The following is a 16,577-nucleotide window of genomic DNA, read 5'->3' on the forward strand; positions in this document are numbered from 1 at the left end:
TGTTTGGTAGTTGGCTGTGTCTTTCATAATCACCTTCAAAGTCATGCAAAATTTCGGATTCCAAGTCAGCGAGCAAAGAACCCCCATATACACCGTATGTAGCCCCGTATCCACCAGCTCCCTGAACGTGGTCCCCCCAATCCCTCTACGAGGGGGGTTCGCCTCTTTAGTTTACATAACACCATTACACAACATACCACGACTGTATGGCCTGGACTGCGTCCCCCCAAATTCAGAGTTTGAGGCCCTCGCCCTCTATGTGCCTGTCTTTGAAGACGGGGTCTTTGGGGGAGGTAAGTAAAGTTCAACGAGGCCATGGGACCTGACCCAGCGGCACGGCTGTCCTTCTACGAAGAGGGAGAGACAGCACCGAGTGAGGCCCCGTGAGGACACGGAGGGAAGGTGGCTGTCTGCAAGTCGGGAAGGGAGCCCCCACCGGGAACCAAAGTAGATGTCTGTTGTTTAGGGCGCCCAGGCCAGCTGTGCGTCATGTGGTCCACGCAGACTGAGACCATTCCCAGATCTCAAAAACAACCCCCTGATACTGACTCATTAACGTCACAAAATGATGACTTTGGACTGACGGAGTTCGACAGACCTTAAGAGGGATTGTTGACAGATCCCGAAAGCCAAGGCTCCGTGTCCGTCTGCTGTGCCGAGACCCGGTAGCTGGTAAGGCTCTGCGGACAGTGTCGGCTGCTGGCATGCGTCAGGGCTACAGTTCCCACAGCTATGGACTTCACCCTCGGCCCTCCTCTCCCCACAAGACCCTCTAGCTGAATGGAGACTGTCACTGTCTCGACCTTCCCTTCTTGCGCTTGCCTGAAAGGACTGGTCCCTGAACTGGCAGCGGGGGGGGGGGGGGGGGGGGGTGGGGGGAGGACCCACGACCAGACAGAGCGCTGGGTCGCTGCTGGGACACACCTGTGGGCGTCCGTGCTGTGAACTCGGGGTCAAAGTGGAAGGTGTCCTCGGGCCTGCCCACCGCTGGCTTGAACGGTGGCTTGATCTCCTTCCGGTACAGCTTCTGCAGGGAAAGCGAGACAGAGCCGTGAGGAGCCACCAACAACGCCAGAGAATGCCGTGGAATAGCGCGGCCCGCCGCCGGGGCGGGGGACACACTTCGCGCACACGCCCCGTTTCCACCTGTGGATGGCACCTCCGGATACTCTGACGTATGTACGAATACGCGTAAAATATGATGCACGTACGTTACGTAGGACGCAGAACACAATGGAATGTATTCTATAAAAGTCATAACCGAAGGCATGAGGGTCTGGACACGTGCAAAGTATTCTCCATTTAGGGCAACGTGACGTTTTAAACCTTTTTGGGGGGCAGTAGAATTTTTTTCTTCTAGTAAAATCTGGCAGGACAGCCCCACGCTGCCCCACCCTGGGTGACAGCAGTACCTGCTGCTTGGTGCCCTCCTCTCTGCCCCGGCGACCCCGAGGCCACCCCTGGGGGACGCTGTGAAAGCCCCCAGCTAGAAGGGAACCGAGCCTGGGCGCGGGGGCTGGGGCACGTGCCCTGGGCACCCACTCTGGCGTCCCCGATTTGGGGAGCTGCTAGAGCAGCTGCTTCAGTGCCCCTTCTACACACGCCTGTGCCCTCCGATGGGCCCAGCACGACACCTGACTCGATGGTGAGTCAGCCTTTCTCGAGAATGGCCACGTCGGGAGGCCCCGAACTTGCATCACAGAGCCTGAGCTGTGACAGGATGCCCGGAAAACCCACGCCTCTCAGTGCTCCAGTCTTAGTGGAAATTTGAAAATGCCTTCCAAACCCGACTGTGGTGTTCTCAACGCTCTCAGGCAAGGCGACAGTTCATGCTTTTGGGGAGATTCAATTTAAGGGACAACACAGTTTGGAATCGGGCCCCGGTAACGAGGCGAATAAAGCTGCAGATGGGGAAGAGGAAGTGTGGGCAGGGGGGCGAGGCTGGGCTCGGTGGGTCGGGGAGTTGGGCTGTGGGCTGCAGAGGTGTGGGGGCCTCGGTGCTGCCAGTCCTGGTGGAGGCTGAGGGGGCGCCACCGGGGTGGATTTCAGGACGTGGACGTTCTGGGCGCACAGTAGTGGCTCTGGCCAGGGTGCTAAGCACCTGGCGGGATGGTAACTTGGCTGTGGGGCTTGGATACCAGAACGCGGGTCTGGCTGCAGCCGTCTGAGTTTCCCTAGTTCTGCCTGATCACAGGAGTGCCCCCGGGCCCTTTCTCGGTGCCTTTGTTTCAGTAAGTCTGGAGCTCAGCTCTGGAGCCAGGGATCCTGATGGCTCTGAAAACGTCTGCAGTGACTCCCATCCAGATCTGCTCTGAATCTCTCAATAACACAGAAGAGCAGATTTCCTCTCCTGGTTTTACAGGTGAGGAAACCCAGGTTAAGATAGGTGGGGTGAGTTGTGCAAGGTCGGGAGTGACGAAGGGCAAGGGCCGGCCGGGAGGAGGGTCAGGCATCCCGACTCTTCCTGTTACAGCAGCGCTCACGGCGGGGGAGGGTCCAGCAGGTGGCAGCAGGGCACGACGTCCTGGTCCCTGCCCGAGCACACCCTTGCAGAGGCCCCTGTGGCTGCAGGAAGTGCGGGCGCGCTGGCAGAACGGGAGCTGTGTCCGGGCGAAGGGGCCCCGGAGGCTGGCACTGACCGATGGCCACCGGGCTCCGCCGCTTAAGGAGCAGCAGGGGCCGCGGCGTGCACAGGACGGCGCTCAGGGTGTGCACTCGGGAGTCACCCGACGAGAAAGAATGTGTTAACTCCGCCCTGCATTCGCTGGTCATTTCCTGCCCTGGGTGAATAGATTTCATTAGGGATTGATTTACTCCTTGAACTCTTTCTGTAAATAGAAAGATGCTCCTTTCGGCGGCGACGCATTCCGGGATGGGAATAAACTTCCCTGATGTATGCACTTGTCAGAGGAAACCTAACAGGGAGAAGCGAGCTGTGCACCCTGATTAAAATGCCGGCCGTTACCAAGACCGATGGCCCAGCGCAGCCCTGCGGGGCTCAGACCCTCTCTCCTCGCACCAGCGATTCTCCTGCGGTGTTCGAGCTGGGTGATTAAATCGCTATCTGTCCTGCTCCAGGAAAACGCACATCCTCTCCCTCGGCATCCGTGTCTTCTCTCGCTACTTGGGGAGGTGGGGGCGGGGGAAGAGAGGGAGAGGGGGGAGAGAGGAATCTCCGCGAGCCGGGGGCTCCTGCTTTCGTTAACAGGGGGATTTATTTACACGCACACAGAACTGGCTGTCACTTAATCCAAAGGGGAGGCGTTGCACCTGGAGCTGAAGGTGACCTTCAGCTCCTCTTCTAACCCCAGCTCCACCAGCACGGGGTCCCCTGGAAGCCGGAAGCCAGTGCCCACCCCCAGCTTCACGGCTGCGGATTAAACAGTCCCCCGAACCCAGCACTTTGGAGCCGAAGCACTTCTGCTCCCTGATGGTTCACTGGGCAGCTCCCGGAGGCATCGGCGGCCACGACTGTGCCTGTGTGCGCACCCCGCGGTGGGGACCGTGACGCCCTGCTCGGGACACCCCGCAGCCTTGCTTCCCACCCGGCCACCAGCCACAGAACCGCACGCTGGCTTTGATGAGAAGCCGGCTGGGATGTCGAGGTGACTGGCACAGTCCCAGCCCCTTCCCCTCCGTGCAGAAACCTGCCCAACTCTGCTTGTTAACCGGCCTCCCACGGAGGAAAACCCGAGAAAGCACAGGTGCCTCCTGTGACCAAGCTGACTCCCGGGGCCACGTGTTCTACCCTGGTGTCCCGCTGAGACAGCCCCCCGAGAATGGCACAGCAGTCCTGGCCGGGAGGCCGACCTCCGGGGGAGGCACAGCTTCCCACTTTCCAGGTCTTTACCGTCAGGAAAAGGAATTCATCAGGATGACCCCTGTAACCTAGCAGAGGACGTGGTACCCGCTGGCTTCCCCTGCTGCAGAGTCTCAGTGCCCTCCTTCCTAGCCCGGTGCATGCCCCCTGAACCCGGCACAGAGCCCAGCCATCATAGTGCGTTACAGTGTGTAAAAACTCCGGCTTCACTCACGCATGTGCACATCTTCTTTTCCTCGTGTTTCTGAACCTCCTCTGTAAGCCTGTGCTTCCCGAAGGATTCCTAGCTGACGGGAGGGGAGGGCGTGCGAGAGGGTCCGCCGAAGGCTTGCCGGCCGGTGGGGGCATCACGGTGGGGCGGGAATCCCTGTGCAGACTCCAGAGCCCCCCGAACACCGGTCCCTGTTCTTGTTACGCCTATGAGCATAGCCTGTCCAAGGGCGGCCGGGAACACCACCGTGTGGTGCCCCGAGGGTGCTGTGGTTTCATCCTGGTTCCAAGCAGGTAGCGGAGGGCTGGACAGGGTGGCCAGGTGCCCTCCGCCCTGTGCATGGCTCCCCTATGCTTGTTGCGGTCGTAAAGGTCGGTCAGTTTCTTCCCGTTGCTGGATAAACTTCTGGAAAGTGCTAGTGTGTGTTATCATCACACATGCTTTTCTTTCCCTGTGTGCAAACCTAGGAGCGGGTTTGAGGTTTTAGCGAAAAAGTAATCTCGCTTCTCATTTTGCCGTGTAAACTGTGGCACACAGGGTTAATTCGAGAACGAAACGGCAGCAGCATTTTGTGTAGGTTTTGAGCTTGACGAGAGGCATTATAATTCTGACCTAGATTCCCCTCTCTGAGCATCCAGAACGATCCATCCCACACTGCTGGAAAGAGAATGGGGTCTCATGATCAATGCACCAGGCATCACTTCAAATCATCTGGCTCGTCCCAGGATCTCAGGCTGACACAAGTCACAGCCACATTGGAACGGATTTCGCATCGAGCCAGTATCCTCCAGGAAGCTCTGAGCAGGTGCAGCACGGCTATTTATACCTAAAAGACCTTCAGATGACAGAGGGCAGAACAGAGGGAGCACAGGGAAAATGCTAACTGGGTAATGGAATAGGAGGCTGAGGCGAGCTTGGGGTCACGGACGTAACATCTGCTTCTGTAGGCAGTTTTGGCTCCAGGCATTTCAAAATTAACACTCTCCAGTAGGAAAGGGCACAGCTATAGATCGTTCCCGAAATAGCGACGCAGAAATAATGCAGAGACGCAGAGTGGTGGCAGCCTGGCTGGAGTAACAGAAAATTCCAACGGCTTCCGAGCACCCGGGGAAGCGGAGGGAGGATCTGATGGGGCTCTGTCTACACGGGTTACCCTCGCCGTAAGCCTGGCCAGAGCAACAGAATTCAAACAGCCTCCGAGCACCCAGGGAGGGGGGATCTGATGGGACTCCGTCTATATGGGTTACCCTCACCGCAAGCGGTTCCAACCAAAGTATCTGGATTTACAAGGGTGCTGAACGGAGGGGCGGTCATTCCTTGAACAGAGTCCTGTCGGGCTCCTTGAACGGAGAAGCCCAGTATTTAATGTGGGAACAGACGGACAGAAGTTGCCTCACACTCTGACACAGGCACCGAGACTGGCCAGCAGCCCGCCGCTCCCGGGACCCGAACCCCTAAAATCCACTCTTGGGGGCAAGAAGTCCTTTCTCCTCTCCTGCTGGCAAGGTCGGGGGGTTCTCGCAGGTGCTGACCTCGGGCTGTCTTCTCACTGCCCTGTGCCTCAGTTTCCCGCAGGAGTCCCTCCCACCTCACAGAATCACAACACCTGCTACCCTCGGGAGGGTTCAGAAGGATAAAAAGAACACAGGCGTGAGTTCCTCACAATAACGGGCGCCGAACGGCTACAGTGAAGGTCCCAGCCCCGGCCAGGAAGCAGCAAGCTGGTCAGCAGGGGTCGGTCCGCGGTGCCTGTGGTCGAGGCAAGCATCTGTCCCATGGCGAGGGGCCCCCGGGCTGGGCTAGGGGTGGGGGTCCCGCGGGCCGCGGTGATGAACTTTCCCGCAGCATCAGGGGCAAATAAACGCAGACTACGTGCGGTGCTCCCCCTGACCCCCTGCCGAGGCCTCGGGCTGTAATCGCAAGTTTTCATTCGGCTGCCGAACCAGGCTCTTTCAGGAAGATCTGCTCCCAGGCGGTTTTATTTGATCGGCTGTGCAGCCAAGTTAATGGCAGAGCAGGGCAAACCGGGGGACGTGACCCCACATCCACTGGGAACGGACTTATTCCGCACCAACAGGTCACCCGAAAATTTCTGCTGGCAGCTTTGGGTCACAGAGGGAAGCAGAGAGCGAAATAAGTACGTTTATATTTTCTGGGTCGGGTCCCGAGGCCGGCGCTGGGCTCGCACACCCGGGCAGAAACCAGACGGTTGAGGAAATGGCTTCTCGTTGTCGTCCTGAGCACCTGCCGGGCAGAGGGGAGGCCTCCTGGCGGTAACGGCTTTTGCAGAGGCTCCTCTGCTGTGGCCCTCAGTTGTCCAGGCTGCTGTGGCAGGAGGCACACGTCCCAACACCCGTCAAGGTCGGACATTTTCACGTCTGCTTTCCCGATGGGTCTGCGGCGTGTCCGGTGTGTGACCGACGGCCGGGGCTGGTCATTGCGACACCGGGGCTCACTGGCGCGCAGGGAGGAGAGGACGGGCGGAGAGTGGCGACGGGGATCTGTCGTCTACGTGCAGCGGTCAGATGTCAAGCAACCTGAGGACAGCTGCGTCTTATAACTGCTGGACCACGGACACCCTGCTCACCGGGACACGGGCCGGCACCCAGCACTGCTTGTGGAATAAGTGAATTTGCACAGAAGTGGCTCTTCAGAGCTCCCTTAACCACGTACCGGCTGCTTTCATCCAGGGCTGGAGAGGGAATGAGAGCCTTCCCTCCCTCTCCGTCCCTGCCTCGTCTTCTGCGGGCAAATACTGAAGTGAGGGTAGATATGCTCAGTCCCCGTGAATCTGAAGGGCCTCTCTCAGAGACACAACGGAATCAAATGCCAAAAGCAACAGGAGAGGTTTCCCAACCTCAGTTTTAGTCCGATTACTTTGAAATAATGCAGACTGCCGCCTTCCTGGTGCAAGATTCCAGTGACCATGTGTGTCCGGGCAGGGACCCCCGCCCCCGTCCCCTGGCCGGCACAGCGGTGCTGGGTGCACTGGAGCTGGTCTCCCGCGGGACCCTCGTCTTCCTAACGCTGCAGACACAGGCCGGGCCGCTGCTCAGAGCTGGCGCGGACCCCTGGGACGCAGAGCCGACTGGCGTGGGGTTCAAGGCCGTCGTGCAGGAAGTTCTCTTGGTCCCCCCTCCGCAGGCCTGCTCTTTCGGGGGGCTCCCTTCTTGGCCGAGATGAGCGTCCGTCCGTAGTTCTTGCCGACAGGTCCTCCTGGGCAGAGCTGTGCTGAATGGCGCCCGGAGCGGAGTGCCCGGTCCCTCCTGGTCGTCCCAGCCGACGCCCCAGCAATCTCCTTCTCCTCTGTGTTCTCGGCTGTGCCTGGGGGGGGGGGGCTGCGGTGCCCCAGAGAGCGGGCGAGAAGTGGGCTCCTCTGCCCCGAGAGCCTCTCTTGTTCCCTCGCTCGCTCAGTATTTACCAAGTGCGTCCTCTGAACCAGGCGCATCTCAGAAGCGTGGGAGACACGTCTAACAACATTGACAGTGAATCCTCACCTCGGGGAGGGTATACCGAACGGCAGGGGACGGACAAGGACGATCGACATAAATAAGGGCCGTGACCCAGTGCTTTGGAAGGTGATAAGCCGGAGGAAAAGGAGCAGGGGAGTCGGGGCGCTGGGCGAGGAGCTGCAGGTTTGGAAGGGCCCCCAGGGAGACTTCAGCGAGAAGCTGGCTTTTTTTTTTTTGGTAGTCTTCACGTCCTGCGCGGAGCCCAATGTGGGGCTTGAACTCGTGACCCTGAGATCAAGACCTGAGCTGAGATCCAGAGTTAGATGCTTAACTGACTGAGCCACCCAGGTGCCCCCAAGAAACTGGCTTTTAGGAGAAGACATGAGGAGGACATAACTGAGACACAGGGGGCCCCCGGGGGCGGATGTGCTGGGCGGCGGACAGGTGCGCAGAGAGGGGGGCGAGGGGAGCGGGAGGGACGGGGGTCTCAGCTCCCCTGCTCGTTCTTTTCACGGCGCTGCTTTCTCTCTGGGACCAAGGGCGCACCCTTTGCTTACTGCCTCTCTCTCCCAGCCCAGCGTGTAGGACTTGCCCGTCCTGGCCACCACTCTGTCCCCAGGTCCTGGAGGTGTCTCCAACATGCCCAACAGCAGGCTGAGCCGATGGAACAGTGAGTGACAACAGAAGGGGGTGTGTGGCTCTACTCTGGGCCGCGTGGGTGGGAGGGGACGGGACACGGCAGAGCAACCCCCTTGGCCCCAGAGCGCGTCCTCGCGGGGTGCCGGGGGGGGGCACGTCCCCAGGGCTCAGCTTCTGAGGCTCTCGTGTGTGGTGCTGTGCCGGCACTCGGGGGCCTGAGACCCCATCACCCCACACAGCAGAGCCTCCGTGCTGTACGGAACTCGAAAACAATCGGCTGAAAAGGACCTTCAGGTGCCCGTCGGTGAGCTGGGGATGACATGTGCGATGTCACGTGCGAGCCTACATCTCCGGAAAGCTAAGTAAAAAGACATCTCACGCGCAGGCAGTGGCTCTGATGTCCCGCTTCCCCTTTCCATTTTCCTGAACTCAACCTGCTGTCGGTTTGGCCCTTGAGCTAGGCTTGTGTCCCCGGAGGGGAGGTGACGTGTGCCAGCATCTCACACGCTCCTCTCCAGTGTCACCGTTGGAAAGAAACTTGATCTCGTAAAAGCTGCATAGTCAGAAGCATAGACGTGGGTATTAAAGAATCTCACGTTCTCCCAGCTTGACTTTCTCCAAAAGAGGAGGAGAGGGGAGGAGGGTCAGAAGCTCTGAGAGCAGGGGTTCCATCAGGGGCTGGGGGCCGCCGAGCCACTCCTGGCCGGAAGCGGCTGGGGCACCACGCTCCATGGGGACACGGGGAAGACAGAGGGAAGGGCAAACACGGGTGATGATGACAGCCCTGTGCTAGAGAGGACATTAACTCTTTTTTTACACTCTGTTAAGATCTCCAAATGTGATAGCTGTGTTCACCTAAAGGAAAGGACCGAAAGAAACAGACATCAGAGGAGGGACGTCTTCCGTGCACACAAAGCACAGGGCAGCTGTTGAGATGAACCAGCCCCGAGCTGAGGGTCTGGAAACGGCTCCGAGCGGCTGGTGGAATGAGATTGAGATTCCGGAGCCCCGGAGCCAGCGTCCGGCTCCGCGCGGCTTTGCGGCCCTGGCTTGGGGAACTGGAGCCAGAGGCTGACTTCTGACGGGGTCTCCTCCCCGACCAGGTGATGTCTGTCTCATCACCAGGCCTGGCGTCCAGCACAAGAGCCCCTCGGCCCTGGTGTTTCCTCTCAGTGGTTTTCCATCGGCACCCGGCCCGTCCCCTGGCTATGAACCCCACTGGCCCAAGCTCGGCCGGGCTGAGCCCCAGCTCTCTCCCGACTGCAGACCCCGGCCCAGTGGTCCCTAAATGCACCACGACGGTAAGTCTTCCTTAGGTCGCTAACAAGCGTCAGCCATGATTTTGTCTTTAACGGTCTGGATGATACATTTTTTCTTTAAGAACTCTGTAAGAGTGCTAGCTGTGGGGGCCCGGGCCTGAAAAGATACTGGAAAAGCAACACAGAATCTGAGATGCCAGTGCTTCAGCACCAAAGAGGCCTGCACAGTGGGCCACTGCCCACGGCCCAGTGGCCCAGAGACCCAGCAGCCTGGAGACCCGCAGTGGCCCAGGGGCCCAGGGACAGAGGCCCAGGGACCCAGCAAACCACAGCCCAGTGACCAAGTGACCTGAGGGGCTCCTGCAGCCCCTTGCCGGATGGACGGTGATCTCCACTCTGTCCTCAGTGCGTAGCAGTGGCTGCAGGGTCATCTGAACCTGCCTCTAGAGGGCCAAGCGATAAAGGGATTTCCGGCCTGGTGCTGCGGGGACGGGTGGTCCCTGGTCTGTGCCTATAAAATGCCAGCCTGTTCACAGGCTCCGGAGAGAGGTGTCACCCTCCTCCAGGTGACATGGCCGCGTTCACCTCTGGTTTGTACCCGGCTGGTGTGCCCGCCCCCTCGCTCCCCATCGTCGTGAGAGGCGGGGACCGCCGTGCGCAACTTACATTCCAGTCTACGGTCATGAAGAAGGGGTTCCGCTTGATCTCCTCTACCCCGTCGAGGCCAGCACCTGTCCCGGGACAGAGCAGACACGGGCATCAGAATACACCCCCGATTTCGTGGCCTCTGATGGTTTCGGACGCAGCAGAGGGAGGGGCTGGGCTGCCCAGAGCAGGGGTGAGGCAGGCTGGAATATTCCTGCCGCAGGTGTGGGGACGCCTGGAAATCCGGGGGAGGAAGCTGGAGGCCCCGTAGGCTCCACGCCCACCACCCACCGTGGGGCTTGAACTCTGCCCAGAGGTCGAGAGACCACAAGGGCCACAGGCTCTATCGACTGAGCCAGCCGGGCGCCCTCCGGCCGCACTTCAGACGCCCATTAAAGCTGGCGCAGGCCGGCCTTCCAGAAGGCAGCGGACATACAGGGGCAGTGGGAGAGGAGGCTGCTCTGGGTTTACAGGGAAGGGAAAGAAAGCCAGGAACTGAAGAGGCAGCTTCCAGCGGGACGAAACCCAGAGAAAGACTGGCGTCCACACGAGCGAACGCCGGGGCCCCTGGAGACGGCTTATAAACAGTTCCGCTGGGCTGGTTGTTCCTGCCCGGCCTGGCTCTTTCCTCTCTCGCTCACATGAAATCCCAAGAGCTGAGGGAGCGAGGGAGGCCCGAGTCTCCCGAGCACAGAGGATTCAGGGCTGTGAAACTTTTTTGCCCGATACTGTGTCACTATATGTCTGCCGTGAGTGCACAGGCAGAGGGAGCCTAACGGAGGCACTGGGCCAGCGCTGGTCTGTCCCTTACAACAAACGCATGGCACTGACATCAGTTTAGTGTTAGGGGAAACCGTGCAGGGGGGTGGCTGGGAGCGCGCAGGGAACTGGCTGTACTTTCCATTCAACTTTTCTGTAAACTTAACGCTGCTCTAAAAATAAGTCCATTAATCAGAGAAACCAAAACCCTAAGGCCCTAAGAGCTGTGTTTTCTCCAGGATTCGAAGTTGGGGGAAGAGACTGTGGGCCAGGGAGGGGGCTGGTGGCACGGGGGCCGCGTGGGCTGGGCCGTCTCCAGCCAGCTCCTGTCCCAAGGTTGGGGACGGGGGTTCCGTGTCACTCGGTTTGTGAGGCACAGGCTTCCCGATTCTGCACCCCGGGCTCTGCGGGCCACCCCAGGACAGCGGGAGCTGGTGGCTGCTGGCCGATGGGGGAGGGAGCTGGGATGGGGAGCCACCCCGAGCTGCTGTGCTCACTGTGGTGCTCCCCATCCAGCCTCACCGTCGGGGCCTGAGAAGTTGGGGGGCAGCCCCACACGGGGTCCCGGGGTCCCAGAAGATGAGGCCCTCCTGGATGTGGCCGGATGCTTTTGCATCCTGGTCCTTGTGCTCACGTGGGGAGAAAAGGAGGGGCGAGAGCTGTCCTCGGCAAAGATGTCTCAGGAGGACGGAGGCCCAGGCCCACCTCCCGTGTCTGCCCGGGGAAGCCTGGCCAGGCCAACACTCTGGGGGAGAACCCGCTGCTGGTCCCGCAGCATCGCCGGACTTGTGATACAAGGCAACGCGGGTGGCGGTCAGACTCCGGGATTTCTCCTCTGCTCTCCTGCCCGGCTCTGCGCACACCGAGGGCCTACGACTGTGACCGCTACTTTTTAGGCTGAAGGACACGGGGTAAGGTGGTCAAGGTCGCCCGAGAGTTTGTGAGGAGAACTAGGATTTGGAGGGAGATCTGTGTCGCCCCCAGGCTGGGGCTCCACCCTCGTCCTCAGTCCAGTTTGGAGTTTTCTTCTGAGGACCTGTGATATGATGATATGGTGAGAAGCATCTATTTCAGTCTTTGTCTCTGGCTCCTGGTCAGAGCCCCCCAACTCTTGCAATTTCCCAAGTCGTGAGGATAACAGAATCATCTTTTGTCACAGTATTTGGTTGTGGTCCCTGGCCCCAGCAGCAGCTCTTTTGTTGGTCACAACAAGCCTCTTTGATCCCCCCACCCCCACACACAGAATTTATGTCAATGGGGTGGCCCTTGGAAAGCCCTTTTAGGATGGGGGCTGGTCACCACAGAAGCCAACCACGGGGCCAACCACGTGACTACAGGGTGGGAACTTCCAGCCTTACCTCTGACCTCCAGGGAGGGGAGAGGAGAGGGCTGGAGGAGGGGCGTATCACCCACTGCAGTGATTTAATGGAGCACACCCAAATAGTGGAAACTTCATAGAAACCCTAGACAACAGGGTTTGGAGAGTTTGTGGGTTGATGTGCAAGAATGCATCCATGTGCCGGGAGGGTGGCGCACCCCAAATTCCAAGGTCCTTCAGACCTCACCCTATGCACCTCTTCAACTGTGTCCTTTAAAATATCCTTTGTGATAAACACAGATCTCGGTGTTTCCTGAGTTCCGTGAGCTGTTCTAGCATATTACTGAACCCAGAGAAGGGGTCTTGGGAACTCCTGATTTATAGCTGGTTGGTCGGATGCACAGCTGAGGCCCTGGGCTGTGGGAGGGGCACCAGAAGCGGGGACACCTTGTGGGACTGAGCCCTCGGGGTCTGTGCCAACTCTGGGTGGTTAGAGCCAGACTGAAGTCACTTACAGGACTCCAAGCTGGTGTCTACTGACAAGTGAAGAATTTGTTGGCATGGAAAACCCAGACATCTGGTGTCAGCAGTGCCAGAATGAGTAGAAACAGGTGTTTCCTGGAGGACCTCACCGGATTCCTGGGTCTGTCTCCCTTGTTCTGTGAACCCCTGACCAGAGCCCTGAGACCTGGTCCCAGCGGCTAGCAGCCCCTGATAGGGACCCAAAGCGCTGTTGTAAAGAAACGTGGAGAACCAATCCGCGGTCTGACTCCCAGCGCTGACCTCCCTCAGCCCATCCTGTGGGCAGGCCGCCTTTGACCAAGCCCAGAACTCTGACTGAAACACGCTCCTGGTGATAAGGATTAAAGTAGAGGGAACCCCACCCCCGATTGCCTACTGCTTCCGAGATCCTTCTCGGTGAACGCTGGCCTGCTGCTAGAGCACTGGGGGTCGGCCAGAGGTGCGAGCTCGGAGCCCGAGGTGGCTCGCACCCGCAGTGTGACTCATCAGCTCAATGCCTCTGAAGAACCTACTTTGCCTTCTGTTCCCATCACGTTTCGTCTTTGCTCATCACTTGCGAATACGAGCCGCAGGAACTGGAACCAGGCGAGACCCAAAGGAAACACAGACATTGGTGTAGCTCCAAATTCCACGCTGGTGCGGGCTGGGTTCTCTCGGATGCTTAATTAGCACATTTCTATCTGCACCTTTTCCTTCCGCTGCAGTGAGGCTTTGTACCACGTTCGTGCTTTGAGGCCTCAGCCAACAGTCGACAGTGAACGAATTAACACTTTGGCTATTACTCAAAAATTATAGGCGTTCCAAAGGAGAAAAATGTGAAACAGAAGGAAAGTTTCTGCACACGGTTTTTGAAGGCCTACGTCAACCTTCCTAGGGCCCATGTGGTTATTATTTTGGATTCTGGTTTTGTTGATCTTCTCCTCAAATGTTTGTTAAGTAGGCGGTTTTGTCCTTGATGACCCCTTTCTACGTCAACCGCACACATCTGACAATCGGGCAGAGTTCTGGGCTAGGAAAGTCAGGGAGCGTTTGTGCAGGTCCCTGAATCACAGCCGTCGGGGGGCGGTGACCCAGTGCGCCGGAAGTGAGGAGTTTTGACCACGTTCTCCAACGTCAGGTAATTATGAATTAGAAACGTCAAAGGAGCAGATGTGAGGGTTCACGCTTACTCTCTGCAGTAGGGACATTTGATCATCTGTGGTCCATCCCCAAACTGCAGTATCACTGGACGTGTCCATCTGGCCCCACGCGTCTGATTTCTACCCCTGGGGGGACGGTGTGACCTGGCACCCAGTTGGGACTTCCTTAGTCAATGCACAGTCGTGAGCGTGCCCTCCGGCGGTGGCGGGGGTCTGCTTTTCCACGGCCCCGGTTACGGTCGGCTCTCCACTCCACATTTTTAACAAGGCGACCTCTTTCACCGTGGGGTTAATCATCACTGGACTTGTACATTCTCAGTAAATTATTCTCAAAGGGTTTGGGCATCTGCCCCAAATACTTCCACAGACAGCCTGGGGAAATGTTTAATCCCCGGCCCCTTCGAGATGCCTTTGAAGTATTTTATTCGGCTGCTGTTTTCGAGTCACACGGTATCCGCCTCGGATTCTTGGGGAGCACTCAGGACAAGCTCACTTGGGACTGGTGTCCTCGCATACACTCGAGCTCTGCCCGACTGTCACGTCCAGGCCGCACCGTCTAGGACGTGAACACGAGGCCTGTGCTTTACCTTTTAATCACTTACCCTTCGCCTACACGTTATTGTTCATAGTTTGGAAGTATTTTCCGGCCCTTTGGCATCTCATTCACTCAGGGTCTAAAATGTTTGCTTGCTGGGTCTCAGAGGGCACTGCCGGTTGAGAGCTGGGGTCTGGCGCCCGCTCGGCTCCCAGGGCTGGTTGGAGCCGACCGGCGTGCTGGTCTTGACCTAGCCGTCAAAGGTCGGCCTGTTGCTGACGGGAGCCGGGATGGGACATCGGAGACCAGGACGGGGAAAGCATTGTGGAGATGGGACGCTGGAGAGCAGAACACAAACGCAAAGAACAGAGAGCCGTCCGTCTGCCAGCGGGGGGAGCCGCTCCCCACAGGTCTGCTTGGGGACTGGATCCGACGCGGGCTACACGGCCGTGCTATTTTACCTTCATCGGCCCATCTCCTTCCTACCTGACCGCGGCCGCATCCCCCTGGGGGTCTGAGACTCTCCCAGAAGTTCCTATAGGAGACACGGACGGTCACGAGGGACGAGCCAGACAAGCGGCCACTTTGCAAAGCCCTAGAGAGTGGGTCCGTTGCAACCTCCCATCCTGCAGAAGGTCTGGAGAGGCATTTACTCAAAACAGCCACCTCGTAGGGCCCGCCCGACAGCCCCAGTCACGAGAGCCGCCACCACCGTCTGGTGACCACGGCCGACGGGCACACCCCGAGGCTCTGCAGGGCGCTCGACCCGACCCCACCCGGGTGCTCCCGGGCTGCAGCATGAAGGCTGGCACGGGGCCTTTCCCCAGGTTCTTGTCTCTGGCTTCCCGGGCTCGCAAATCTTTCGGGGCGACCAGCGTCGCACCTGGAGGCACCCCCGGGGCGGAGACAAGGACCCTGAGGTGCAGCGGAGGGACAGGTCTCCCGAGGCTACCTTCAGGTAACACGCCCGACCTCCCCCTCCCCGCAGACCTGTGTGGACCAGGTCACCAGCGACACGGGCCCCAGGGGGCTTTCTCTAGTTCACCGACACTGTCCCCTGGCTGCCTCCTTCAGAGGGACCCCTGGTGCCCTCGCACCCGGCTTGGCCTGGACTGCCTCTCCCAGAACCCCCCTCAGGCACCGGGAGATCACACGGGCCCCGCCACCTGCCGGCGTCTGCTCCAGCTTTTCCTGTGATGTTCTTGGGGCCTACTGTGCGCGCCCGCCCCCTGCCCCGTCCCCAGCACGGCCGTGGCCTCTCGGATGCAACCCGGGAATCCTGCAGGGGGAGTCCGCCCCCTGGCCCCACTCCCGACAACAGCAGCTGTTTGGGCCGCTGACCTACTGTGCACGGGGTCGTATCGCTGAGCCTATCACACCGTACAGTAAATAAGTGTGTGACACGCTGCCACGTGCACACCAGCTGCCACGTGCACACTGCCACGGTCGCAATGAGCACACATGTGGGGCACCTGGGGGGCTCAGTCGGTCAAGCATCTGACTCTCGATTTCAGCTCAGGTCGCGATCTCGCGGTTCATGAGTTCGAGCCCCGCACGGAGCTCTGTGCTGTGAAGGCGGAGCCTGCTTGGGATTCTCTCTCTCCCTCTCTCTGCCCCTCCCCTGCTCACGTGCACATGCACGCGCTGGCTCTCTCTAAAAATAACATTAAAAAGAAACAGAAGATCACAGATTTGACTCCGAGGCTCTTGAAGTCCGTGAAGTGGGCCATCTCACCGCTCTCGACACGGAACACAGCGTGCTCCTGACTCTCCCTCCCCTCCCTCCAGGATGCCCGCTCTGCCCGCCAGCGTCCTGCCCTCACGGAAGGGACCGTCCCCCCAGAGGCAGCAGGGCGGAGGCAGGGGGCGCCTCCCCCCGCGGTTGCGGTTTCTGGCCTCCCGGCCCACGTGACCGGCTTTCGCGGCGGAGGCCGTGGCAGCACCAGCACCCGCGCGTGACCGGCACCTGCTGCGGGTGTTCACAGCGTGTGTACCGAACGGCGACGGCCCCCGGTCAGTGGCAGGTGAGACTTCCATGCAGACTCTGGAGCGAGGACATTCGGGGGATCCCGGGGCAGAAATGCCAGCTTTAGGCCCGGGGTAGCCGTGGGCCCTTGTGCAAATCGTATGGGGGGAGGGGGCCTCAGCACCTCCACCTGCAAGGTGTAAGGCATCTTTGCTCTTTCTTCCAGCATCTTCTATGCACGTGCCCCAGGAGGGGGTTACGGATTGAACTGTGTCCCTCCGAAATTCTTGTGTCAATGTCCTCACCCCCAGG

At 59.3% G+C, this 16,577-nt stretch overlaps 1 protein-coding gene across 3 annotated transcripts in view; it reads right to left on the reverse strand.

Annotated features, from left to right (window-relative positions):
* The window catches only part of RPS6KA2 (ribosomal protein S6 kinase A2), a 353,565-nt gene that overhangs the window by 29,929 nt on the left and 307,059 nt on the right, over positions 1-16,577 (reverse strand). For all 3 annotated transcript variants that reach the window (XM_042940277.1, XM_042940278.1, XM_042940279.1), the window contains 2 exons: positions 10,048-10,112; positions 925-1,027 (listed from right to left, as the gene is read on the reverse strand). In XM_042940277.1, coding sequence (XP_042796211.1) covers positions 925-1,027; positions 10,048-10,112 — 168 coding nt within the window. The remainder of the gene's footprint in view (positions 1-924; positions 1,028-10,047; positions 10,113-16,577) is intronic.

The sequence above is a fragment of the Panthera leo genome, chromosome B2 (assembly GCF_018350215.1).
Source record: "Panthera leo isolate Ple1 chromosome B2, P.leo_Ple1_pat1.1, whole genome shotgun sequence".
Taxonomy (NCBI): domain Eukaryota; kingdom Metazoa; phylum Chordata; class Mammalia; order Carnivora; family Felidae; genus Panthera; species Panthera leo.